This window comes from Rhopilema esculentum, chromosome 14 (genome assembly GCF_057945365.1).
Source record: "Rhopilema esculentum isolate cy_ngs chromosome 14, ASM5794536v1, whole genome shotgun sequence".
In the NCBI taxonomy this organism is placed as follows: domain Eukaryota; kingdom Metazoa; phylum Cnidaria; class Scyphozoa; order Rhizostomeae; family Rhizostomatidae; genus Rhopilema; species Rhopilema esculentum.
In genome coordinates, this window is record NC_142828.1 from 8,728,671 (window position 1) to 8,754,448 (window position 25,778).

General features: G+C 35.4%; 4 protein-coding genes across 5 annotated transcripts in view; 2 read left to right on the forward strand and 2 right to left on the reverse strand.

Annotated features, from left to right (window-relative positions):
- The window catches only part of LOC135695903 (homeobox protein HMX2), a 52,304-nt gene that overhangs the window by 21,310 nt on the left and 5,216 nt on the right, over nt 1-25,778 (forward strand). The window lies entirely within an intron of this gene.
- Nucleotides 3,765-14,676, reverse strand: LOC135695902 (vesicular glutamate transporter 1). The gene is made up of 11 exons (XM_065215114.2): nt 13,195-14,676; nt 11,901-12,110; nt 11,577-11,610; nt 11,236-11,435; nt 10,127-10,214; nt 9,347-9,442; nt 8,343-8,473; nt 7,331-7,483; nt 6,267-6,396; nt 5,368-5,606; nt 3,765-4,880 (listed from the first exon to the last, which is right to left on the reverse strand). Exons 1-11 carry the CDS (start codon nt 13,240-13,242, stop codon nt 4,602-4,604), a joined length of 1,608 nt encoding a protein of 535 aa, XP_065071186.2. The 5' UTR covers nt 13,243-14,676; the 3' UTR covers nt 3,765-4,601.
- On the forward strand, nt 17,923-24,290 carry LOC135687934 (uncharacterized). 2 transcript variants are annotated; one of them, XM_089112405.1, is made up of 12 exons: nt 17,923-18,279; nt 18,569-18,736; nt 18,861-19,011; nt 20,114-20,333; nt 20,651-21,005; nt 21,411-21,608; nt 21,800-21,983; nt 22,151-22,402; nt 22,522-22,693; nt 22,870-23,018; nt 23,271-23,471; nt 23,662-24,290. In XM_089112405.1, exons 1-12 carry the CDS (start codon nt 17,923-17,925, stop codon nt 23,769-23,771), a joined length of 2,517 nt encoding a protein of 838 aa, XP_088968531.1. In that variant the 3' UTR covers nt 23,772-24,290. The 2 variants fall into 2 exon arrangements, with proteins under 2 accessions (XP_088968531.1, XP_088968532.1); XM_089112406.1 differs by lacking the exons at nt 22,870-23,018; nt 23,662-24,290 and having other exon boundaries at nt 23,271-23,409.
- Nucleotides 23,133-25,670, reverse strand: LOC135695953 (uncharacterized). Its single transcript, XM_089112413.1, has 3 exons — nt 25,190-25,670; nt 24,265-24,522; nt 23,133-24,004 (listed from the first exon to the last, which is right to left on the reverse strand). The coding sequence occupies exons 1-3, from the start codon at nt 25,465-25,467 to the stop codon at nt 23,842-23,844; spliced, it is 699 nt and encodes a 232-aa protein (XP_088968539.1). The 5' UTR covers nt 25,468-25,670; the 3' UTR covers nt 23,133-23,841.

Sequence of the window (25,778 nt, forward strand, 5' to 3'; positions counted from 1 at the left end):
ACTGGCTTAATAGCTCCTTTGTGATTAGAAAACACCATAATTCAACTTGCTTTTGGGAAAAACGCCGTTTTTTGCGAAGAGTAAATGTTTTTTAAGGAGGTAAAATTTCAATGAAAAAGCAAGCCGATAGGCTTAGAAAAATTGGCTAAATTTTATGGACTTTTTTTCTTCTATGAACTGGCTTAATAGCTCCTTTGTGATTAGAAAACACCATAATTCAACTTGCTTTTGGAAAAAACGCCGTTTTTTCCGAAGATTAAATGTTTTTTAAGGAGGTAAATTTTCGATGAAAAAGCAAGGCTATAGGCTTAGAAAAATTGGTTAAATTTTTTAGATTTTTTTTCTTCTATGAACGAGCTTAATAGCTCCTTTGTGATTAGAAAACACCATAATTCAACTTGCTTTTGGAAAAAACGCCGTTTTTTGCGAAAAGTAAATGCTTTTTAAGGAGGTCAATTTTCGATGAAAAAGTAAGGCTATAGGCTTAAAAAAATTGGCTAAATTTTTTGGATTTTTTTTCTTCTATGAACGAGCTTAATAGCTCCTTTGTGATTAGAAAACACCATACTTCAACTTGCTTTTGGGAAAAACGCCGTTTTTTGCGAAGAGTAAATGTTTTTTAAGGAGGTAAATTTTCGATGAAAAAGCAGGGCTATAGGCTTAGAAAAATTGGCTAAATTTTTTAGATTTTTTTTCTTCTATGAACGAGCTTAATAGCTCCTTTGTGATTAGAAAACACCATAATTCAACTTGCTTTTGGAAAAAACGCCGTTTTTTGCGAAAAGTAAATGCTTTTTAAGGAGGTCAATTTTCGATGAAAAAGTAAGGCTATAGGCTTAAAAAAATTGGCTAAATTTTTTGGATTTTTTTTCTTCTATGAACTGGCTTAATAGCTCCTTTGTGATTAGAAAACACCATAATTCAACTTGCTTTTGGAAAAAACGCCGTTTTTTCCGAAGAGTAAATGTTTTTTAAGGAGGTAAATTTTCGATGAAAAAGCAAGGCTATAGGCTTAGAAAAATTGGTTAAATTTTTTAGATTTTTTTCTTCTATGAACTGGCTTAATAGCTCCTTTGTGATTAGAAAACACCATACTTCAACTTGCTTTTGGGAAAAACGCCGTTTTTTGCGAAGAGTAAATGTTTTTTAAGGAGGTAAATTTTCGATGAAAAAGCAGGGCTATAGGCTTAGAAAAATTGGGTAAATTTTTTAGTTTTTTTCTTCTATGAACGGGCTTAATAGCTCCTTTGTGATTAGAAAACACCATAATTCAACTTGCTTTTGGAAAAATTGCCGTTTTTTGCGAAAAGTAAATGCTTTTTAAGGAGGTCAATTTTCGATGAAAAAGTAAGGCTATAGGCTTAAAAAAATTAGCTAAATTTTATGGATTTTTTTTCTTCTATGAACTGGCTTAATAGCTCCTTTGTGATTGGAAAACACCATACTTCAACTTGCTTTTGGGAAAAACGCCGTTTTTTGCGAAGAGTAAATGTTTTTTAAGGAGGTAAATTTTCGATGAAAAAGCAGGGCTATAGGCTTAGAAAAATTGGCTAAATTTTTTAGATTTTTTTTCTTCTATGAACGAGCTTAATAGCTCCTTTGTGATTAGAAAACACCATAATTCAACTTGCTTTTGGAAAAAACGCCGTTTTTTGCGAAAAGTAAATGCTTTTTAAGGAGGTCAATTTTCGATGAAAAAGTAAGGCTATAGGCTTAAAAAAATTGGCTAAATTTTTTGGATTTTTTTTCTTCTATGAACTGGCTTAATAGCTCCTTCGTTATTAGAAAATACCATAATTAATCTGTCTTTTAGGAAAAACGCCATTTTTTGCGAAAAGTAAATGTTTTTTAAGGGGGTAAATTTTCGATGAAAAAGCAAGGCTATAGGCTTAGAAAAATTGGCTAAATTTTTTGGATTTTTTTTCTTCTATGAACTGGCTTAATAGCTCCTTTGTGATTAGAAAACACCATAATTCAACTTGCTTTTGGAAAAAACGCCGTTTTTTCCGAAGAGTAAATGTTTTTTAAGGAGGTAAATTTTCGATGAAAAAGCAAGGCTATAGGCTTAGAAAAATTGGTTAAATTTTTTAGATTTTTTTCTTCTATGAACTGGCTTAATAGCTCTTTTGTGATTAGAAAACACCATACTTCAACTTGCTTTTGGGAAAAACGCCTTTTTTTGCGAAGAGTAAATGTTTTATAAAGAGGTAGATTTAATCTGAAAAAGTAAGGCTATAGGCTTAGGAAAATTGACTAACTTCTATGGATTTTTTTTTCTGCTATGAACTGGCTTAATAGCTACTTTGTGATTGGAAAACACCATAATTCAACTTGCTTTTGGGAAAACGCCGTTTTTTGCGAAGAGTAAATGTTTTTTAAGGAGGTAAATTTTCGCTGAAAAAGAAGGCTATAGGCTTAGGAAAATTGACTAACTTTTATGGATTTTTTTTCTGCTATGAACTGGCTTAATAGCTCCTTTGTGATTAGAAAACACCATAATTCAACTTGCTTTTAAGAAAAACGCCGTTTTTTGCGAGGAGTAAATGTTTTTTAAGGAGGTAAATTTTCGTTGAAAAAGAAGGCTATAGGCTTAGGAAAATTGACTAACTTTTATGGATTTTTTTTTCTGCTATGAACTGGCTTAATAGCTCCTTTGTGATTAGAAAACACCATAATTCAACTTGCTTTTGGGAAAAACGCCGTTTTTTTCGAAGAGTTAATGTTTTTTAAGGAGGTAAATTTTCGATGAAAAAGCAAGAAAAATTGGCTAAATTTTTTGGATTTTTTTTCTTCTATGAACCGGCTTAATAGCTCCTTTGTGACTAGAAAACACCATAATTCAACTTGCTTTTGGGAAAAACGCCGTTTTTTGCGAAGAGTAAATGTTTTTTAAGGAGGTAAATTTTCGATGAAAAAGCAAGAAAAATTGGCTAAATTTTTTGGATTTTTTTTCTTCTATGAACCGGCTTAATAGCTCCTTTGTGATTAGAAAACACCATAATTCAACTTGCTTTTGGGAAAAACGCCGTTTTTTGCGAAGAGTAAATGCTTTTTAAAGAGGTCAATTTTCGATGAAAAAGTAAGGCTATAGGCTTAGAAAAATTGGCTTAATTTTTTTGATTTTTTTTCTTCTATGAACTGGCTTAATAGCTCCTTTGTGATTAGAAAACACCATAATTCAACTTGCTTTTGGGAAAAACGCCGTTTTTTGCGAAGAGTAAATGTTTTTTAAAGAGGTCAATTTTCGATGAAAAAGTAAGGCTATAGGCTTAGAAAAATTGGCTAATTTTTTTGGATTTTTTTTTTGCTGTGAACTGGTTTAATAGCTCCTTTGTGATTAGAAAACACCATAATTTAGCTTGCATTTTGGAAAAACGCCGTTTTCTGCGAAGAAAGGTAGATATTCGACGAAAAAGCAAGGCTATAGTCTTACAAAAATTGCTGAAATTTTTTGATTTTTCTATCGTCTATTAACTGGTTGAATAGCTCCTCTATGTTTAGAAAAACAGAATGTAACTAATTTTTGTGGAAAACGTCGTTTTGGCAAAAAATAACAGTTTTTAGAAAGGTTATTTCTCAATATAAAAGCAAAACTTAGAAATTATTGGCTTACAAAAAGTGGCAAAAATTTTGAATTGCTTTGAAGCAAAAGAAATTTTCTTAGAAAATACAGTTGCTCCATTTTAGGCTTGTTTTTTCAAACAGCTATTATTCTTTTGAGGTTATTTAGCAGTAGCTCAACAATTTATGATTCATCAAACCAAGTTTTCAAGAATATTTCTTTTTGTTTCTTTGTACGTTCAAAGAGCTATTTTAAGACTAGTACAACTACTTCACATTCATTTAAATCTACACTAAAAGCAACAAAAATCAGTCTGGTGTTAGTCCATTTGAACAGGGATGATTTTTTAAATACTGAGTAACACTTCCAAACAATATATCGATGATCTCCGGAATTTTTCATCGCCTTTCACCTTAGGGTTCAGCGTAACTTCACATTGCATTATAAATGGAAAGGAAGGGAAGATCAAGTGGAAAGGTCAACTGGAAAGGTCAAGCGGAAAGGTCAACTGGAAAAATGAAATGACCTTCACAGAGAAAAGTTCAAGTGGTCAAGGGGAAGATCTTAAATATATTGCGTTCTTCTCCTTAGAATGTAAAAGAATAAGACCACGTGCTCCACACAAACCTCACTGGCTCAAACGTTGAAGGCTTCTGTACTTGGAAAAATTCTGTATGCAACAGAACTTTTTGATTAAACACATTGTATTTTATTTAGGCAGAAAATAGGCCCTATTCTGTGAATGATTTTTCTACGATCTCACAATTCGTAAAATGAACCAACCCTTGCTTCTATTGATAGTCACATTTTTGCAATGTGCTGAAAGAAAATTTCGGAGTTCTTAGGGTCAGTTTTTCACTCTGCTATATGTAAACAATTTCTGCAATGTGTAGGGTGCATTATCAGAGCATAAGAGGCCCTCAAGAATGGGTTTGATCTCGACAGTGATCATCCTTAATACCTAGCACTCTATAGTGAACGTATTTCAATACATTCCAGACCTAAGTGCACAAGCACTGACTCTATTCTTTTTGTTGAGTCATTTCTTCTCTTCTGGTTGACCTTCTGCTGCCGTCGCCGTTTGTCCTCCATCTTCGGCACCATCGCGATCATCAGATTGCCGATCATCGTCCATCAATGGCTTCTTTTCCTCTTCATTTTTCCCGTCTTTAGAATAAGGGACATCCTCCTTATGCACTGCTTCAGTACCATCTGCCCACGGCTGTTTGTCGCCAGAGACAGCAAAGAAGAAGAAGACAACGCCAATACCATAGATCACCGCTGTGAGCCAAAACACCACTTGCCATTCTGCTGCCGTCTAAAAAATCACACCGTTAGCAATTAGGGTTAGAAGGCCGTAGAAAGAGTTTCCCGGAGAAGGAGAGTTTCATCTCTTGTGGTGGGGAGACGAGCAAACATAGTAACATGATTCAAAATTTTTGTTTTTTTCAAAGCCATTTTTAAATTCTGTACCACAAAAATGTTTTTTTTGCAAATCATGTTAGTAATTATTTTGTCATTTTATTTAGTAATCATTTGTTTACTAAAACAGTCGAACCTCTAACAGTGACCACCTCTGATTAGCGGCCACCTCCTAATAGCGGCCACAGAGCTTCAGTCCAAAACGCTTGTGAATGTTTTTAGTAAACCACCGAATTACGGCCACCTCCCATTAACGGCCACTAGGCCTTGGATCTCAAAGTGGACGCTATTAGAGGTTCGACTGTAAATAACAACTTCTTCAACCTTGGCAACTAGTCCCTATTCACCGCACTAGTTAGAGGAGCAAAAAGATTTTAACTTACATTTTTCGTTGTTATGTATCCGACAATTTGCGGACTGATAAAGCCAGGCATTGATCCAAACACATTGCTTATTCCGATAATTACACCTGCGTACTTCGGTGCAATATCCAAAATGTTTACAGCGTAGCCTGTCGCGTTGAGGCCAGTAACACCAACACCCATACAAAGCAACCCAATAGCGACTCCTTTGTTTTTCGCATATCCAACAGCAACGATGAAAACACTTGCGGTGGTGCACCCTTAAACGCAATCGACAGATTCTAAAATGGCTTAAACCATCAGACAGTTAACAATTAGCCAATCAGTGAACTTTTTACGACTAACGCGGTTCTGGATTGGCTAATAATGATTGATAGATTCCTGTCGATTACCTTTGAGAGAATACCATAGTAAGACATACAAAATAGATGTGCCTTATTTGTTTGAGTCAAAAGCCAGTAGAAGCCAGCAGTAACATGAGGTAAAAAGTCAGAAGAACTACAGAAGTAAAAAGTTAAAGTTTCTCATCATCACCTACGATTATCTACTTTAGAAGACAACACGTTATGTCCCATAAGCCTAGAATCAAGCAGCAGGTTGGAAAGCATCTTCAGAAAGAAAAGGGTGACAGACTTTATAGTTCAACGTTGTAGATTTCTTCTACCAATATTGAAAATCTTTCTTCAATAATAATCTTAAAAGCAGATTGAACTTATCTTATAACTGCTGCACAATTATTTCTGTAAAGGAATAAATTTAGAAGAGAAAGTGCAGATCAAGACCAGACTTAGACCAATAAGACATGATAGCGGAAATATTTTGGACCCAGCTTTTGAATAATACTTTACATGCCTCAGACCTAAAAGTAGTCTTCGTTCTGTGGCCTGAGAAGGGGCATATTGCTTGATAAATTCACTTACCGAAGGAGAAAATGAGTCTTCTGACATTTCTCACAGAGAATTTGTATGTAATAAGCATGTCAGCTAGAACACCACCGGATGGACCGACGATGGCTTTGATAACATACGGCAAAGAGACCAGGAACCCAGTCTAAGAAAAAGTAACGACATAAAGAATCCTTATTTGCTTAGTAATTTATAATTGCAAAAATGGAAGTGCCTGAGTTGCTTGAATTATCTTGAACAGAAATTTATGGTCATGATCAATGCGATTTGTCAGCTTTTGAGTCGAGTATTCAAGTCAAGCTTTCGTTGAGTTAAAAAAGTCCCAAAAATGAACATCATCATTGTAAATGTTTTTTTTTTTTTTTCGTTTAACTGTGATTGTCGCTCCAAGACTTGTTACTGTATAAGAGATTGCGTTCGACATCATTTATCACTGAATTTGTAATGTTGAAATTATGCGATCAACTGGAACAGTTTATATCTTATGTTGAAAATGACAGGCAAAATTGGTTTGCAACATTAGTGGAAAAATCGACTAGCAGAATAAATTGGCAAAATTTAACTGGCAAAATAGAGGGGCAAAATTGACTGACAAAACTGACTGACAAAATTGTATGATGAAGTCGACTGGCGAAATTCTATGGCAGAATCGACTGCCAATTTTTACTGGCAATAACCCTGGCAAAATTGACTGGCAAAATTGAAAGGTCGAATTCACAAAACAAATATTAGCAAAAAACACTGACAAAATTGACTGGAAAAATAGAAAGGCAGTTATATTGAGATACTCTAACTGAAATAGAACACTTTTTGAAAGCTTTGTAATATAGAGCAAATTCGACTGTCAGTTTCAATGTAGAAATGAACCAAAGATTATTAACACATTTTTTATTTGGTTCATCCAACAGCAGAGTTGCAGCGTCATATTCAAGTTTCAAGGACTCTCTTCAGTTGAGACTTCATTAAAACAGGAATCATCAGCGATGGCAGAATGGGCTCAATGATAAAGGGCTCAACCTTACTTCGGAAACACTTCTTAAAAAGAATTACATGTAAAATGCAACTAAGAGCAAACTTACCGTTGCAATATCAAATCCAAGGACTTTCTGAAAAAATCTTGGAATGCAGATAAGAATCGTGTATAGACCCCAATCTGCTGTGAAGTTGGCGACGATTGTTGCCCATACAGGAATGGACGTGATTATTTTCAACCATGGAACACCCGTGTTGTGCTAGAAAGTGAAAATTGATTTTAAACAATGGGTCAAAACTAGAGAAATCCTTAAAGGCAATACGAACTCTTTTTGCTTGAGTGCAAGCATGATCAATGTATTCGAAGACGTGAATATGACGTCATATGTGGGCTACTCGGGGGGGGCGTGGCATTATTTAGGGGTACCTTTTTTCTGAAAAGTGCGGAATTAACGCTATCAGTTTTTGAAATTCATGCGAAACTGTGGCTACCATTTGAAAAAACATGCAGAATTATGGGTACCATTTTGAGAAAATGTTGCAAAATTGTTAGGAGGGAGATTTAACATTAGCAAAATGAATGTCAAGTTAGAAATGAAAGTATGAAATATATGTAATATTGAGATTTTTGGGCAAAGGACATGCACAAATTTTTTGTTGTTTTTGTAGGGATTTAAAAATATATTTTCTTTGCGGAATTATGGGTATAGTTTTCATCATGTTTGCAGAATTATGGGTCACATCTTTTCAGACATGTGCGGAATTATGGGTCCAAATTTTTTAACCAAAATGGCACGTCCCCGTCCAAAATTAGGCTTAGTAACCCCCTTCCCCTACCCCCGAGGCTGGCTAGCTAGAGCCTTTTCTCCAGCATTGACAATAATTAACGTTACCGTGTATAAGACCGAGTCACTGCATATTTAAGAAAGCAGATTGCTAAGTTTAGAACAGATTTGGTTCTTTTTGCGTTCCTGTATTAGAATAAAAGATCTGTTTTGACCGATATTAAACTTAGACAGTAGATTGTTCAATTGTCAATAAAATACCACAAAATCATTTAACAGTAAGTTTGTATTCTTAAGTTTCATTAAATGTAACAGTAGACTTTAAATTGCTTACTTTGTCCCCCTTCACGTCAGCGATGCTCTTTTCGATGTATTCTCGTTCAGATCCGGAAATCGTAGGGTGCTGTGTCGGAGTCGGGTGAATCGCGAGACACCAAACGAAGAACCAAAGAAGACCAACAGCGCCTTTATTAAGTACCGTAGTTAAACTCACTTTTTATATACCATCAAATAATAAATTACAATTACATATCAATAGTTTCATTATTTACAAAAATACTTTACGATACCGCAAGGAGCACAAGGCTGTGTCTACTATGCGGCCATTCAACATAAAGTTCTAACAACAAGTAGATACAAAAGACAAAAGAACCCAAAAATTGGCGTAAAGTCTCGGTCAAACGAACTGAACATTTCACTGAGCAACGTACAACATCCTTGCTCAGTGAAACGCTCAGTCAATTTGTCCACTTGCTCAGATTTGCTTAGTCCTACTCAGTACTGCTCAGCGATGTTTGACGGCGATCAAAGATGTTGAGAGAGTCATTAAACATTTCTTTGTTCGAGGTGTTGTTGAGCGATGCTCGGGTCGTTGCTAAATTTGCCAACCAACCAACTGAACTTTGCTAAGCTCGCATACCTAGCTCGGGCAGTGCATTCAAGTTTCGCGCCAAGAATACCTTGAGAGTTTTTGTTGACATTGTGCTCACTAAATCCGTTAAATTGTGTCAAGAAACCTTGCCATTTTGACAGACTTTAAATTTGTAATGTTTTGCCCCGAAATTTTCATTTCTCATTAAAGAGGCACTCACATTAATTATTCTTTGTCAATAGAATTGTTGGGTGCAGTGTTCAGTTCGTTTGACCACCCTTTGCTGAGCAGAGCTGAGCAAGTTTTGCAATGACGACTGGGGCTTAACTCTACAACAAATATGCCAAATCCTAGTACAGTATTTATTTTAAGGGCGCTTTAATGATTTCGAAATTGGAATTAACGGACAATCTTTCATCAGCAAATCTGTTTTCAGGCAAATCAAACGAGAAACTATTGTAACTCACCAAAGACGTAGAAGACTGATGCCCAGCCCCCATCAAAACCATATTTGGTCAATAATCCAGTGAGGGGCATAGTGAGAATGGTCCCAACGGGACATCCTGAAATCAAATGGAAATTGTTGTAATATCATTGTGAATTACCCTCTATTAAATGCAAAAGACGATGTACATTATTTGCATCGATGACTTTTCATTTAACACCTATGTCATACTTTTTGGTTCTACATTTTTGCTCAAGTTGAATTATTACACAAGATAAGTTAAAAATTGACTGTGAAGACCTGCTACAGAAATTTCCGGAAAGTAGAAGAGGCATCACAAAAGTATTCTTGTTAAAAGCAGTTTTACTTTTTGGATCATTCCTGCTAGGCAGCATTGATATTGGAAATATCTTAGATTGATTTCAACAAGCAGATAAATGCCTTTGAAAATAATCTTTTTTAACACACTAAAGCCTTGCGTCTGGCACTCCTCGGCGTAGAAAACACCAGAATCAGGATTGAAACGATCAAGCTTGAACACATATACACAGCTGTAGATAGAAATAGGCTTATCAGAAAAACATGAGCATATGACCAGCAAATAAAAGTCTTTTTGCTCCTGCTCCTTCCAATACCTTTCCACTACTTTTGTAACTAAAAGCTTTTCTGTCTATCTAACTTCGCTTTTGATGAATCTGATTCTAAAAGCCCAACTGTGCATGATCCAGTTTGAAATATAAGCAAAGAAATTATGATACTGTCAAAGCAAAGAAAAAAAGAACTACAGAAACGTTGAACATACCAGCAGCTGTGATTGAGAACAATCGTGATCTCTCCAAAGGAGGTGCCCATTTACCCCATATAGCATGATTGCAAGGAAACAGCACTCCCTGCAAGCATAAAAGAACATGTTTAATTTAGGTTTCAAAGCAATGTATGAAGCATTAACTCAAGATTTTGACTTCGTGCGTATGTTATATATGACTTTTTAAAATCCTTCAACATTGCAAAGAATACTGCTTTTGTTTGCATTAAAATTCTGAAATCGTAAATATCGTCTAAACATAGATTCATGGACCAGTTGAGAAATGTATAAAAATTTAACCAGATAACGTTTAACGGTTATATAAAGTACGATCATCAAAGGTTGCGTATGCTGCCTCCGTATTTCTATGTATTTCTAATTGTTAACGTTGAAAGGATAAATTTGATTTTAATATGGACTAGAACTCTCGAGTGTTGGATTTCTTTTTGGGTCTGCAGCTTCTAGGATTCATTTACCTTTATATTATATTAATTCAGACTTGCTCGCATCGCAACTGAGGTGCATCTTGCAGAGAGTAGTTGATTCAGATGAAAATAAGGTAAGCACTACAAGCAAGTGGTTACATAGAACTTCAATGCGTAAGTGGAAACAAGTCACCGTTTTGTTATATCTCTTCTCCATAGTAAAAAGAAAATACAAAGTGCAGAAAAAATGATTTGATATTTTGATTTGCTAATTTCTGGCTTTTTTAAAAGCATGACTTATATTGCAGCATAAATTAAAAGTAGCATAAGTAATAGTAGCGCAGAATCAATAAATGGTAGCATAATTGTAGAAGCAAAGTTTCAAATAATTTTAGCATAAGTAATAGTAGCATGCCCATATTGCTGACTTGAGAGGGTCTCCTAGGGGTTTTCGGAAACAAGGGTACATGGCAACAAATGGTACAGGAAGACGGGAACAACTTAAATTTTCCTCTAGGAACATGGGAACATTATTACTAGTTCAAGGGAAGAAGGGAGCATTTTTTCTATTTTTCAACGGGAACACGGGAACATTGGTTGTTTTTCTCAAAGGGAACACGGGAACAAGTACCCCCAACCCACCTTTGAGTATAATATCACTTCTAGAACTATCAATCTTACCAACACAATGCCTTCGAGCACACGCAGCACAATCAATGCGTATACACTTGTCCTTGCAGCAAGTGGGGTCAATAGAGTAAGCACTGATGCCATAAAAAGTGCCAGGCCAAAAATTCTCGTACCACCGAATTTGAGAGCCAAATAGCCACCAGGAATTTGCAAGACAATGTACCCATAGTAGAATGAACCGAGAACAGCACCTAAGAAACAGCAAAACAAGAAACAGTAACAGAAGTTTAATATAAGACAGAAATCATTAACATTTTGACACGAGCAAAAAAAATGTTCAGAGAATCTAATTGAAACTGAGTGTTCATTTGAATAAAATCATTATTCAATACCTTGTAGCTTCGAGTCCCAGTTAAATTCAGCAACCTGCAATACAGATAAATAAAATTGTTAAAAGAGAATTTACATATCTTCGTTCACGGAGATTTGAAATCTTGACATGGTTTTCTTGTAGTATCATCGTCAGTCGAACTCTTCCTTGTTGTTGTTGTAACCTTATTTTAATTCGATATAAAAACAATAGCTAACAATATATACATAAATATACAATGTTAACTAATCAAAATCGAACAAAATTGTAAGCAAGGCTATCATACGGCAACACAACGTGATGACGAGGGCCGTTTTTAGGGAAAATCTTAGAAGAAGTATCTTACCTTTTTAACATAAAACCCATTGACATAAATTGTATGGTTGTTGCACATTGCTCCAATAGCCACGTTTAAATTTACTCTTAAAGCATACAAAACACAGAAACCCAAAAATATCATCAAGGCAAGAATGTATCTCTTTGGGAATCCAACTTCTTTCTCGTCGTATTGTACCTGGGCATGTTTCCCCTTTTCTGTGTCCGTTTGTGCCCCCATCTACGAAAGAAAGCATTAAATTAGACCTTTCTGCTATATCGATTGGTTAAAATACAAATTTGTTTGAGCATACGGTTAGCCGCAAAAGTCTTTAGACCAAGCTTGATGGCAGTGATTATCCAATCGTCTTGCTAAAACTCGTCTCTTTCAAGCCACTATCACTGTCTGCAATATTTTCAAAAGCAAAGCATAACTATTTTCTGGAATCCTCCTGTGGCGTAGAAACATGTACGAAAAGGGCATCATTTTGTATGACAGAAAAATGAAAAAGGAGCACTTTGATTGTAAAAGAGGCACTTGAGCAAAGAATTGACAAAAAATTGTGACTTGAAAGAGCTGGTGGCCAGATCCTATATCAATACGTCTTAATTTAATAGTTCTCTTGTAAACATTGACCAGGAACAAAAAGTTGGCCTTAAATGAAGCGCATGTCCATTTTTCACTTTATAAACACAGATTTCCTTATATGCAGTCAAAAGAGGACGTTATTAAGGATGGTCACCCTATCGAGTTCATGAAATAGCACTATAGTGCCATCTTCATCCGAGTTCCATCCGCCATGAAGAAGCTTTGAAAAATTCCCTTCAGATGAGCAAACGAAATCCTTTAGACTTGAAAATAAAGACCATGCGTCTGTTATTCTATTTGGTATGGTCACTAGTCCAAAAACTATCTAGAAGGCAAATGATTCTACAAACTCCTCAGAATTTGATCTAAATGATGGTGAGATTTTGATCGTAAAATTCAAAGAATCTCTATTTGAAACAAAGATACACGATGCTTGCATTTTTAAATACAAAAGTTAGTTATTGGATTGTTAGTCCCAATTTTCAAAAAGTTTAGTGTTAGTTATGTAGAAACACTTAAGGAAGGGTAAACAGCATAGTTGAAAAATTCAAACTTTTGTTCCTTGACAATGATCAGAATCTTTAGTCGAATAGCCTTTTGCTTTTTCAAAAAAACTCACGTCCCAGACATTAGAGATTGAAAGCAGAAGCTGATCCTCCTTTATAAAAAATGTTACAATAGCTCTCTACATATTATTTTAAGAAATATTTCAAAAAAATGAAACTGCAAAACATACCTTCTTTGGGGTTGAATCAAAAACCTTTACTCCTGTTGATTTCAACATCAATTCTTTCTCGCAGTGACCTTGTTAGTGGTTGGTAAAAATGTCATCAAAAGCAAATGTATGCCAAGGCAAATTTCAGTATGTATCTTAGTCTCCGTAAATTGTTTTTTGCCGCATATTCATAGGAAGGATTTTGGGCATACAATTTTTCTTCAAAATACAACAAAACGATGATACGATGCCTAGGCCCAGTGAAACAGGTAGATCTGCCCTACACAGAGCTTCACGATTGAGGAAATTTGAATCGAGGCACCGGCAAAATCAGTGAATATATGATTTTCATGTACGCCATCGTGGATTACTAGCAAGGCTTTCATTAGCAAGTGTTTGCATTGTTTGTTAGTAACAAGATTCAAATTTTATAAAACATTCTCCCTGTATCATTTTGTAATGATAACGTAACACACTTTATGTCCGTGTTTGTTTCAAGTAACACTTACCGTCAATAATATACGATTGCTGCCAAGACAAGATGTCATATTATTCATGCATATATAGTCGATACTTCTTGATACGAATCAATAACAACCAGCTGCTCGAGTACCATGATGTTCATAAGTCGTAGCTTTATAGGCTGAAAGGTCGGTCTGTGTTTCCGGACTACCCAGTAAACATAGCTCCTATGTAGAAAGTACAGTGGATTTTACACGAGTACCTGATCTTCCCAACTTTGTTTTGTTTACTGTATTCTGATCACCATACTTTCATTACTTCACATTGTATTTTTTGCGCTCTAATTTGAGCAACGAAAATGTCTTAGAAGGTCAAGGGTCATAATCACGAATATGGCTGGTCATCAAGCTAAATCAACCTGATTGATGTTCAAATTTTTTCTTCAATTCAGAAGTATCCACATTTGCCATCAATCAATGCCTCTTCATCATCATTTGTCGACAACATAACTCTTCGGATTTCCTTGATATGAACATATAAATTTATTAGCTGGTTTCAAACAGTTACTAAGCTAAACATTTTAAGCAAAATTGCATCATCTTTAAATAAATAATACAAAAAAGGGCATTGTTTACTATTGTTTAAAAGTGGATATTGGATACTCCAAAATGAATCACAACGAAAAGTAACAATTGCTGACTGTTTTGCAATTACGAATGACGCAATGTTCTCAAATTCTATAAAGTGAAAATGAAAGCAATGCTCAAAACTACCCTTTTGGATGCTTCTAAATGCAACGCTTTGCAAGACCCACGCATTGATAGTACTGGGATAAGTTGGCCCCCGTGTATAAAATAAGAGAAAAATTAGCAAGATTGCCAATGACGAGAGGACAACGCATTGCAAAGTGTTAAGTGATTGTATCTTCGTTACCTTCAGGCTCAAGATAGATAAGATGATGATGTCATATTCTGCTATAACAAATGCATTTTACAGCGTCATTTTGAAAAATTCTTCAATTTTGCTTATTCAAAATGATTTTTCGAAATCAAACTCAGATTAAGAGCAAGAATTTTATTCATTACTCGTGATATTGATTTTATGACGACATACATTTTTTTTTTATAAGAACCAGTAAATTTAAATTCAGGCTGAGTGTTCTTAATTTTTTCGAAAATCTGAGGCTGGATTGTTCTTAATTTGTTCTTAAATTAAGAGGGTGTAAGCAGTGCTATTGCTAGATTTTTCGCTCTAAGGAGGTGTTCAGGCCTCATTTGCCAACAAATTGCGGACAAATTTGAATATTCACCGAAAAAGCACCCACATATCGCTAAAAATCCTCGATTTTGAGATAAAACGTTGTTCAAAATTGCATTTTGCAGAAGGTCAGCCTCAGCTTGGTCTTAATTTGTTCTTAACTTTTGACCAGTTTTGAGGCTCGTGTTCTTACAAAATTGTTCTTATAAAAGAAGAGTGTAATCCCCCTTATGAAGGATTTAACCGTGATTGGTGACTAGGTGGTATGGTTTCATAAAGAACGATTTTTGCAGTCAAATCCCTTTCAAGTTTTCAAACTTTATTTCTCTGAATAATCTAAATTACAAGCACAAACAATATGAAAAATTGCATATGACCGAAAAATATGAGGACAAAACCAAATCTTAACTCAAAAAATTCGTACAATGAAATTTGAGGTTGTTTCAATGGCGGGGCCGTGAGTTGAGTTGGTGTATTCAAAGCAGAAATCAGCTTGCTGTGCGATGTACTGTGTTTTGAATTTTATTTCTTGTTAACTAGCTGTCTGATAATTGCGCTTGCGATGATGGCGAAACATGAAACTTCTTCAACGAACCTAGCCGCTGGCCTAGGTGCCATGCTGTTCTCCAGCGAAGTGTACATATCGCTAGTTGATCTTTTTGTATAATACTTGTTTACACATGGACCAAACAACAGCAAATTTTAAACAAAGCGACTAAAAACAGATGTACCCAACTGCTCTTGAAAATCAAAGGTTTACTGCACAATGGAGCCAAATGCTAAGTGATTTACTCAGCGTTTATTGCAAGAAAACAATTTGACAAATTGATTTTAAATTATCCAATCTGAATGGACTGCCTATTGATCAAAGGGATCAATCAATGCATTGAAAATGGTGGTAGACCTGTCGAAAAGAACGACCAAATGCCTTTTACAGGAACAAAGTCAGATTGTTATCTGCTCGTTGATAACCTCCAATCTTAGGATATTAGTATAGTTGACTCAGAACTTCGGAATTTTTAACAAAGTATTTTCCCGTCACTAGACATCTTACCCTGACAAATAACACGGACAATCTACTACGCTACTGATAAATCTAATGGGAGGGAACAGAAAAAACACTTGCCTTTATCTTCTCTATCTTCAACGTAGGAGCCTGCAATATATAGCAAAACTTTATATTAGTCGGTCGACAAAAGAATACTGAAAACAGCTCATTCTAAACAACCCCCAGATATTTTAGACACTTACTGAATTATATGAAACTAAAAGATTAAAAAACTCTTCACAAGCCTTGTTGTAATGAGTGTATGACCACTGAAAGCTCAGGAAGATGGTGCAAATGATTTAAAAAACGTGGTTTTAATGGCGTCAAGATTTGAAACAAACTACCGTTACAAATAAAAAAACCTAACAAAAATTTCCTACAGCAAAAGCTATACAAAATAAGCCCTCCAAATTCCTAATAAAAAACCCTTAACTAATAAAGCTTAATTTGCAAAACAAACAAATTCTTTGCAATTTGCAATACAAACAAAGAACATCGTGGCATCATTATACTTATTTTTCGTTTGATCTCCCTTTAAACATTGCAAATTTTACACTAATAATAGACATTTTGGGGTTTATGGGCTCTTTGCCTTTTTTTGCAAGATGTAGTTTTTTTGCCTTTGATGACTTTTATGGCTTTAATCTCTCCCCACTTTTTTAGACCTCCTCTCTTTTCTCCCGACTTTTCTCAACAACAGTCTCTGATGACTTGTATACTTTGCAGAATGCTTCATCAATCTCTGGCGTACGTGTCACGTTGGCCCTTGATCTGACCTCTCATTATTCACCTTCACCCTCTGCCCTTCGAACTTTAAACCCTATTTGTCCACTAATTGCAGAAACATATTCAAAGACAGAAATGCTGAAAGACGCAAATTTTGAATACTATTGCCTGTTTTCAACATTTCTAAAAAATGTCAAAGAATTCTCAAAGAAGTAATGCATTCCTGGCTTTGAATTTGAACATTACTACCTGAAGATAATTGCATACTTTCTTTTAGTTTCAATGTCCACTTGATGAATATTGTCACTTTGTGATGGATGTGCGCTTTGAAGCCTCGTCTTTTGCAACCGACTTTGATCTCGGTTTCCTGTCAATATCTGCTACAACATCCTGCCCATAGCTCTTCAAACAATCCGACATATCGGTAGATTCCGTACGATTTTGAAACTCATCTACCAATTTCCTTAATTCTTATTACTTTTTCGAAGAGACTTTACTTTGTTTTTGCAGAGAAATGGAACATACACCCTTTTCCATAAGGGAAACTTATTACACATTCATACAGCAAAATATTGTACTTCTAATAGAAAACGTCTACATTAAACACTGTATTTACAATTAAGTTATAAAGAACATTCACAATTTCGACTACTCCCCACGCTTCACCATCAAAGGTGCAGTTTAATAAGATTGTTCCAGTTATAAATAGTAATAAAATTCATTGTTAATATTGTATCCACAAAAATAAGCCATAAAAAGTCATTAAATTGTCCAGGAAGATAATAGAAGTAGTTTTTGACACGTTGTTAATCCAGCAAATACGAATGACGTTTATTTGCTACAGTTTTTAAGAGAACACTTTCATAAGTAGCCTCGCAAAACTCTTTTGATGATCAATGCAGCTAAATTGAATATTATGGGTTCGTTTGTTAAAAGAAGTCAAATAGCGTCTTTTTTCGTTAAGTCTACGCGTTTAAAGTGCCTCTCCACCTAAAATCTTTTATGACGTTTATCGATAGGATACTAGACATACATTACGTCAATCGAAACTATTTCGCAATTGGACTTATAGTTTTTGTTTTCTAATGCGTCAAAGTTGTAAATATTGACGCATTACGTAATCAGTTTCGATTCAGCGCCGCGCTGCGAATGAATGAAAAGTGGCCTCGGTCGAATGTTTCTGACGTCATACCGGGAACCAAAAAAATGTATATAAGGCCTGCATACATGGAAGGCTATTGAAAAACTAAATCAATATGCCGGCAAGGTGCATTTTACCAACTTGCAGTAACATACCCGATAAGAATCGATGTATTGCACTTCATCCAGTGCCGTTTTACAACGATGATCGCCCTGAGGCTAAAAGAAGACGCAAGAGATGGATCGACTTCATCAACTCGAAACGGGCTGATCAGTGGACAGCATCTAAACATTCGGTCATCTGCTCTGCACACTTCACCCCAGACAGTTTCACTAGGAAAATTTTGCTCCCAGGGACAAGCCCACGGCTTATTACTGATGAAGTTGGGGTAGTACCGTATCCGACCATATTAGAGTCAAACAACACGGCGAAAGACAGAGAAGGAATGATGACGGACCGAACGCGAAGAAAGGTAGGGGTTATAGAAACCACGATATTTTCTCCAGTGTTAGATTTACCAGGGTAGTCGTCTAATGAAATATATTCGAATTTATTTAATATTTACATCAATGCTGGCCAGATAAGATCATTAATCTATTTGCGGTGTGTTTCTTTTCATGGTTAGATTTACAACAACATTTCGGCCTACAGGCCTAAATAAAAATTAGCTACCGGCATTTTGAAGTAAGGCACTGTTTTGTGTCGTATTTGTAGCAGATTTTGAACGAGAGCAATAAGGTATTATTTTTTTATATTGTTAGGTCCTGAGAGGGTCTAGAACAATCCCATTGGGCAAAGCCAAAGGGAATTCTACCACGGATTCAACCATAGGCCTAGATAACCTCGCTGCAACCGACGAACAGCCAAATGTTGCTGGTCATTCAATGGAAGACGAAAACTACATGGATAATGAATCATATAATCCAGAGGTATTGAAGAAAACAATTATTCAGATTTCTATCGTTTAAATTTGTTTTTAATTAGTAGATTTTCATGATTTTGCACATTTGAAAACACGCCCCCCTGTAACTCTTGCACCTAATTATTTTCTAGGTACAACAACATCAAATTCCTAGTGTCAGCAACAAAGAAGTTTGTCCCAGCTGCACTGCTCTTTTAAAACAGAATCGTATTGCGAGGAATCGAATCGTCACTTTAAGGGTACTGTTATCAAAACAAAGACTGAAAAACCAAAAATTGACAAGTAAGTTCAAACAAATGTACTATGTAAGTATTGAAATCAATGACGTCAGAGAAGGGTGGGTGCGGCATCACCGTGTCAGAAATTTTTATATATTGAGCAAGAAAAAATCAATTTTAATCATAGTAAGGTTTTATAAAGGATAAGAAAAAAACTGACACGTTTTTAAGTCGCGCATTTTTTCGGAGAAATAAACGTTGTTAAATGCTATAAAAGAAGTAGCCTTCAAGAACCCGGTTTAGCCATAATCAGCCAGGAAAAATATTTTTTTTTTCAAATTTGTAAATAAATTTTTGTTAACATTCCATAATTACCAGGGCAAATAAAATAGGAAAAATGCAGGGGGGTCTGGGAGGAAGCCTAAGAAGCATGGGCGGATTCAAATGGCAAGAAGTGGGTTGTTAGATTATGATTGGATTTTTGTCACAACCTTAAGGTGACTAAAAAATGATGGACACGTCCACTTTCAAATTCAGTTTTTATCTTTGAAGAAACTTTAAAAAATAGGTGGGCATTTTTGCTAAACAAACTTGAAACAGAAAACTGCACCAGTCAAGCCCTTCAATAAGGAGGGAGGTCTAGGGATAGAGGGAGGACTGAAAGAAAATCCAGTTTTGGTGTTATGGTAAGAATAATTTTATCACAAAATTTTTTTACTACAATGTAGGTTTTTGTTTTTCCCAATTATTTCCCGAATGTGCAATTGATTCTGTTTGATCCAGAAGTTTCTTGCATTCTAAATGGCTTCTAAATGGCTTAAATCCTTCTACAAAGCTTTTCAGCTTAATTTGGCCCTTTAAATTTCAAGGCTTCTGTTTCACTTTTCTCTCTGTGACAAAAGCTGTGGAAAAAATGTCCAAAGTCCAGGGATACCAACTCCCTCTTTCCTGAAAAGATCTGAACAGGGCTTTGCCCCTCCACTAAAGTACTACCATTATAGCCTTAATTGAGGTAGCAACCTTGCAAAGAAGAGTGCAAATATAATATCATAAAATTGCACAAAGAGCACTGAAAAGCCTATTTTGGAACTGATGCCTATTTAATACTTAGGATGGATCATCACTTGAATCCAGCCATTTTTATTGTGGTGAAAAATTGATTTCAGGGAGAGTAAGGAAAACAAAGAGGTCACCTAAAAAGAGCGATTCTACAAAAATTATGTTCGGTGATCTTCCAAATGAAGCTGATAGTTCTGAGGAAAGTGATAATGAATCATTGGAGGAGCTTGATTTTGATTGTGAGGATGAAGATATGTCAACTTATGAACCATCTGATCATTCAGACACAGAAAGCGATGTAGAAAGTGACACTGAAGAGGCTTCTAGGTAAATTAATTAGTACCATTTACATGTGAAATATGATTGTATACTACCCACCAATTTAAAATCTGGTTTAGTTGTCGCAGACATTACTATGCCATTACTTTTGCTCTGATGAAGCCCCATATGCTGAGGTAAAATATTAGCTATCTTTAATCCACTTGTGTTTCATTGTTGTTTATTATCTGCACATTGCAGTGTTTCTTGTTTTAAACATTACTATTCTATGCAGTTTTGCAGATAATTAGCAAAGAAAACATATCTTTCAAATTGTTTAGTCAAGTTATGCATATGTTCAAAATTTACTTCATTCTGAAACACAGGTTCTTAGCTACAGATGGAAACCTCCGGACAGAACCAAAATTCATCTCATTTTTGGTTCAAATCTTGTTGCTCTTCAAGTTCTGTCATTTCTGCAAGAGTGACAACCCGAACATTAAAGCAACTAAATGTGGAACAATGCTGATTGTTCGGAGCCACTGTATTAACCCAGCATGTCTGAAAGAAGATCTTTGGAGAAGTCAACCGAAAATGACTGGAACTAACATACCTGCCGGCAACTTCCTGCTCTGTATGTCAACATTGTTAGCTGGGGGCTCAATCTCAAAAGTCAGACAGATTTTCAATCACATGAATCTTTGCACAATCTCGTTCACAACTTTCTTCAAACACCAAAGGGTAAACATGTCAAAATGTTAATCAAATTTGCTATTTGAAGCTAATTCTGTTGAATCTAAAATGAGTTGATGCCCCTACTTGGAAATTGATTTTGTTATATTTTGAACCAAAAAAACTGGCTAAGTAATAGTCTTTCTTTATTTTATGACTAAAAACTTCATCCTTGTAGAAATGTGCTGCAGTATAGGGTTCATTTTTTACTTTAAGTTTCAGGCAAAATGTTAAGTGGATCACACAAAATTACAAAGAGGGCACCTATGTAGGCTAGGGAAGTAGAGTGGCAAACAAAACAGGCTTAAGAGTTAGAATATTTTCTTGATTATATAACAAAAGTTTCTTATGAAAGTTTCAGTACACAAAAGTTTGAATTGACAACCAATAGATAACATACAAGTTTCTTTCCAGGAAAAATTATTTCCAGCTATATATATCCACTGGAAAGTATATCAGGCTGGTCTCCTTAGAGCACTCAAAGACGAAAGCAATCCTGCTGTTCTAGCCGGAGATGCCCGCCATGACAGCATGGGTCACAGTGCAAAATATGGCACTTATTCGGTTTATTCATGCTCTCAGTCGGCTGTGATACATTTTGATCTTGTGCAGGTAAAAATTTAATAAAAGACTGTTCTTGAATTTTTTTTTGCATTTATATATACAACATATGAGACAGGCGATTCAGGCATGCAATACACAAGTATCTACTTCAAATCATCCAAAAATACCCATGATATTATACTTCCTGTGGTAATACAGAAAAGCCCATTTTAATACTTTGTACATAATTTACATTCCAGAGAAATCAAGCTGGTAGCAGCAGTGCTATGGAATTATATGGATTCAAACTCTGTCTCGAGACTTTACTGAGAGATGTCCCAATTTCCAAATTTGTCTCAGATCGCCACATAGGCATATCAAGCTTTATACAAGAGAACCATCCAGAAATAATTCATCGTTATGACATCTGGCATGTTGCAAAAAGTATGTTTAACAGCTTTCTTCGTATAATTGCCTTGCAAACGTTTTCAAAGAGTGTTTTCTTTTTTGTTTATTATGATTCACAACTTCCTTCCATTATTAGCACAATTGCAAATCTTACCATTATTAACACAATTGCAAATCTTATAATTTTTTATTTTTGACTTCAGAAGTGAATAAAATGTTAACAAAACTTGGCAAAGAAAAGGGTTGTGAAGTCATCAACGAGTGGATACGATCATGTGTTAATCATGTGTATTGGAGTGCCACAACAACCATGGATGGGAATGGTGATGTGATACTTGCCAAGTACAAAGCCTTTTTAAGCCACATACTAAATAAGCACGAGAATCTACCCGACCCATTATTCAGTAGTTGCAGTCATGGTCCAGATTTAACAAAGCGCAAATGGTTGTTAAAAGGTTAGTTATGAAAATTGCTAAATTTTTAATCATTCGAAAGTAGAAGCTCATTCAATGTACAGTACTAATGCAAATCTTACACCTGTCTGTCATTTTATCAACATGTCATTTAACTGCAGATTCTGATGCATACGAAAAAGTCTGCAAAGCCCTGACAAAGCCAGGATTCCTAAAAGGCATAAAGAAGCTTTCAAATGATGCACAGACTAGCTGTTTGGAAGGTTTTCATTCTGTAGTCAATCAATTTGCACCAAAGATGATTTGTTATTCATATGTTGGAATGTACTGCAGGTAACAAATTAATATACAAGTCAGTTTTGATAAAGATTCAGAATCCCTGAAATCAAAAGGTTTTTTTACAAATATTTAGAGATTTGAAAAAAATTTATATTAGCTTCATGAGATGTAAATAAAAACTTTAAATAACTTTGTATATACTTTAAAATATCAAAATTGGATAATTCCAGGCATGCTCTAGCTGCAATACATTTCAATTATAATGTCAACCGTGGTGTAAAAAGAAAGAAGAATGGGTCTGTGCAGATTAAAGTAGCCTACCCAAAATTCAAAAATGGTACCGCAACAGTACGTGATGTTCCAGTGGCACAAAATTTTGGTTAGAATTCCTTTTTTAAATTCTCAATTAACATTATACTTAATTTTCTGAAAGTTTTCTTATTACATATTTGCTTTTACAGAATTTCACTTTGACTCAATAAAAAATCTAATACAGCCCTGCTGCAGTTAAGGTTATAATTTTGAATTAAATAAAAACAAATGGCAATAGACAATCAAGGAAATTTGAGCTTCAGAATTAAGGATTCTCGCATTCTGTATAAAGGAAACTCTTACTGAATTATATCGACAGATTATGTGGAAGACATTTATCAGACCATCCTTAATGGCATCAAGTCACCAACAGTGTTACAGGATGCTATAAATGAGTTAAAGGATCAAACACCTCCACCCATGAACTCTACACTCGAGAAACAGCCACGAATTCTAGCTGTTGAAAAGCATACTGCAAGAAAATCATTAGTTGCTACTGATGTACCACCAACAATGCCAGGTCAGCAATTGTTTCATAACCCATTGATCAAACATATCCTCGGTTAAAATCATATTATAATGATAAAAGCATCTTTCTTAATCCATGCTGTATAATCCTGATTTGCAGAGCAAAAATATGTTACATACATACAATCAGATACATACAATGTACCTCTTAGCATTAAGAAACTTCTTCTTTTTCATGACAGTTAACCAAATTGTACAAACTGCAACAAAGCAAAGATCAAAGCCTCAATGCTCTGTTTGTAAGCATCCGATGAAAGGACACAAGAAAGTCGACTGTCCAACCAATAAATAACATTAAAATTGTATGGTTGAGAAAGGTATCAAAGTATCAGGGAGAAGAATTTACTTTTGGAAACTTAGATTTACTCTGAACTATTACTCTCAAACCCCTTTGCATTTCCTGCCAAAACTGGAAATTCTTGTCGAATTGCATTATATGCACAGGCCGGCAAGGGAATTCTTTTGTTTCCAAGGCGACCGTGTATCAACCTCGTGAAGGATCTGTATGAGATACTTCGTAGGAACCTGAAGGAAAAAGATAACACTGAATGATGTTTATTTTGTAATGAAAACTCACAACACAATGAAATATATTGAACCATATAAAAAACCATCACACATTAGATTTAATTTTTAAAAAAGGAAAAAAATATATGGTACCCTTAACAACTTTAGCCTTATGAAAATAGAAAATGTGTTAACTGTATATAAAACTCTGTTAACTTTGGATACGTATACTTGTGAAAGTGCAATTTGTTGCTTAAATTTGAAAAAAATGCACTTACTTATTTTCAAATCCAGTACGCTTGTATCTTGTTTTGTCTTTTTTTTTAAAGCTCTGTGCTATCACCCCTAAGGACCATTTATTGAGGCACACTGGTTTAAACCCAGGGTGCTCAACCACACATGTTGGAGTCTGTTCGCCAATATCTTGCCTTACTTCTACAGTTGTCAATGATGATATACAACCTTTAATTTCAGTGCAGCATTTGCATTCTCTAGCATTGGCAAGTCTGTCTATAGCACAGTTTCCACATTTGCACCTAAAGAAAAAGGCATAATCCTTATAGATCTGAGGCAGTTATCCATAACTATTTAACATAAACATTTATATTACTATATCTCTAGGTATTCACTTTTGGATTATGTAAATTACGTACAAAAGGGGAATATGGCTCAATCAAAGACCCACAAGTTTTACTTTTCAGGGGGCCCCTTCAACCAGTTTGTTATTTGAGGTTATAATTTTCGATAAATACTTTGATTTTGGTGTAAATTGGTTAAATTTGCACCTTGTATTTCGGTATTCGGCGGACATGAACAATCCGGAGAGCTACCATGTTTTGCTTGATGTCATATTTCTAGGAGAGCGTTCCCTGACCCTAGGCGACCTGTGATCCGTTGATGTAGTCAAAAAAACTCCTTGACGTGTATGACACGAGGTTAATCGGATTATCCGAACCGGATCCTTCACCTTCGCCTCGGTATTCAAGTATTAAGGCTCGAATGTAGAATATATGAAAAATGAGCCCTAAGATGCCAACGACTCATATATTCAACTTAATTAGATTCCTAAATACATTAATATGAGATGGAAAAACATTCATGCCCACATTCGAATATATCGTTATTACTTTGGTCTGTGCCTATCTATTCCGGTTTGTAGAAATACGGTATCTAGGGGTAGAAAGTCTTTGACTAAAAACTCACCAAGAGTCCAGTTGTTCAATGCCTTCAAAACGTCTCGATAAGATGTTTTCTTCTTCTCGACTTTCCTGAATAGCCCTTTCATAATTTCGAACGTACTCTTCGTCCGCAACAGGATCGTATTCGAGTAGGCCATTATCATCGTCCGTACTTGAATCGACATCAGCGGCCGCGGCGGCACCTATTTCCTCGTTTCCCTCAACCTCTATAGCATAATTCTCTTCAGACTCATAATCATAACTACCATTCGCATTAGACACATCGCTTTCGGAAGAAGACATGGTAAAATATTGGAAAGATTGAACAAAGTACGCACAGACACGGTCTTCGTCGAGATACGATTCCAATATGGGTTCCCGGTATGACGTAGCTAAGGTTCATTCCCAGTCCACCCTTAAAACGCGGTACTGCATCGCGAGGGGTGTGAAATAAAACCCCTATATTTCTGAATTTCTTTACAATTACACAACGAAAAATGGTTTTCTAACTTCCTATGTTCATTGGTCTTTTGTTTTCATAAACTCCCTCCAAGGTGAAGGGGCACTTTAATGTGCCTATAAAGAAATTTGATGTCTTTTGGTAGTCGAAAATA

Coding starts and splice junctions, on each gene's coding strand:
- LOC135695953 (XM_089112413.1), bottom strand. CDS start 25,467: ATGTCTTCTTCCGAAAGCGATGTGTCTAATGCGAATGGTAGTTATGAT. Junction 24,523..25,189: donor ATTGAACAACTGGACTCTTG/GTGAGTTTTTAG, acceptor CTTTTTCTTTAG/GTGCAAATGTGGAAACTGTG. Junction 24,005..24,264: donor CGTACTGGATTTGAAAATAA/GTAAGTGCATTT, acceptor TTTTTCCTTCAG/GTTCCTACGAAGTATCTCAT.
- LOC135687934 (XM_089112405.1), top strand. CDS start 17,923: ATGCCGGCAAGGTGCATTTTACCAACTTGCAGTAACATACCCGATAAG. Junction 18,737..18,860: donor ATGAATCATATAATCCAGAG/GTATTGAAGAAA, acceptor ATTATTTTCTAG/GTACAACAACATCAAATTCC. Junction 21,609..21,799: donor TACATTTTGATCTTGTGCAG/GTAAAAATTTAA, acceptor TTTACATTCCAG/AGAAATCAAGCTGGTAGCAG.
- LOC135695902 (XM_065215114.2), bottom strand. CDS start 13,242: ATGTTGAAATCAACAGGAGTAAAGGTTTTTGATTCAACCCCAAAGAAG. Junction 5,607..6,266: donor AAGACTCATTTTCTCCTTCG/GTAAGTGAATTT, acceptor ATTGCGTTTAAG/GGTGCACCACCGCAAGTGTT. Junction 4,881..5,367: donor GATACATAACAACGAAAAAT/GTAAGTTAAAAT, acceptor GTGATTTTTTAG/ACGGCAGCAGAATGGCAAGT.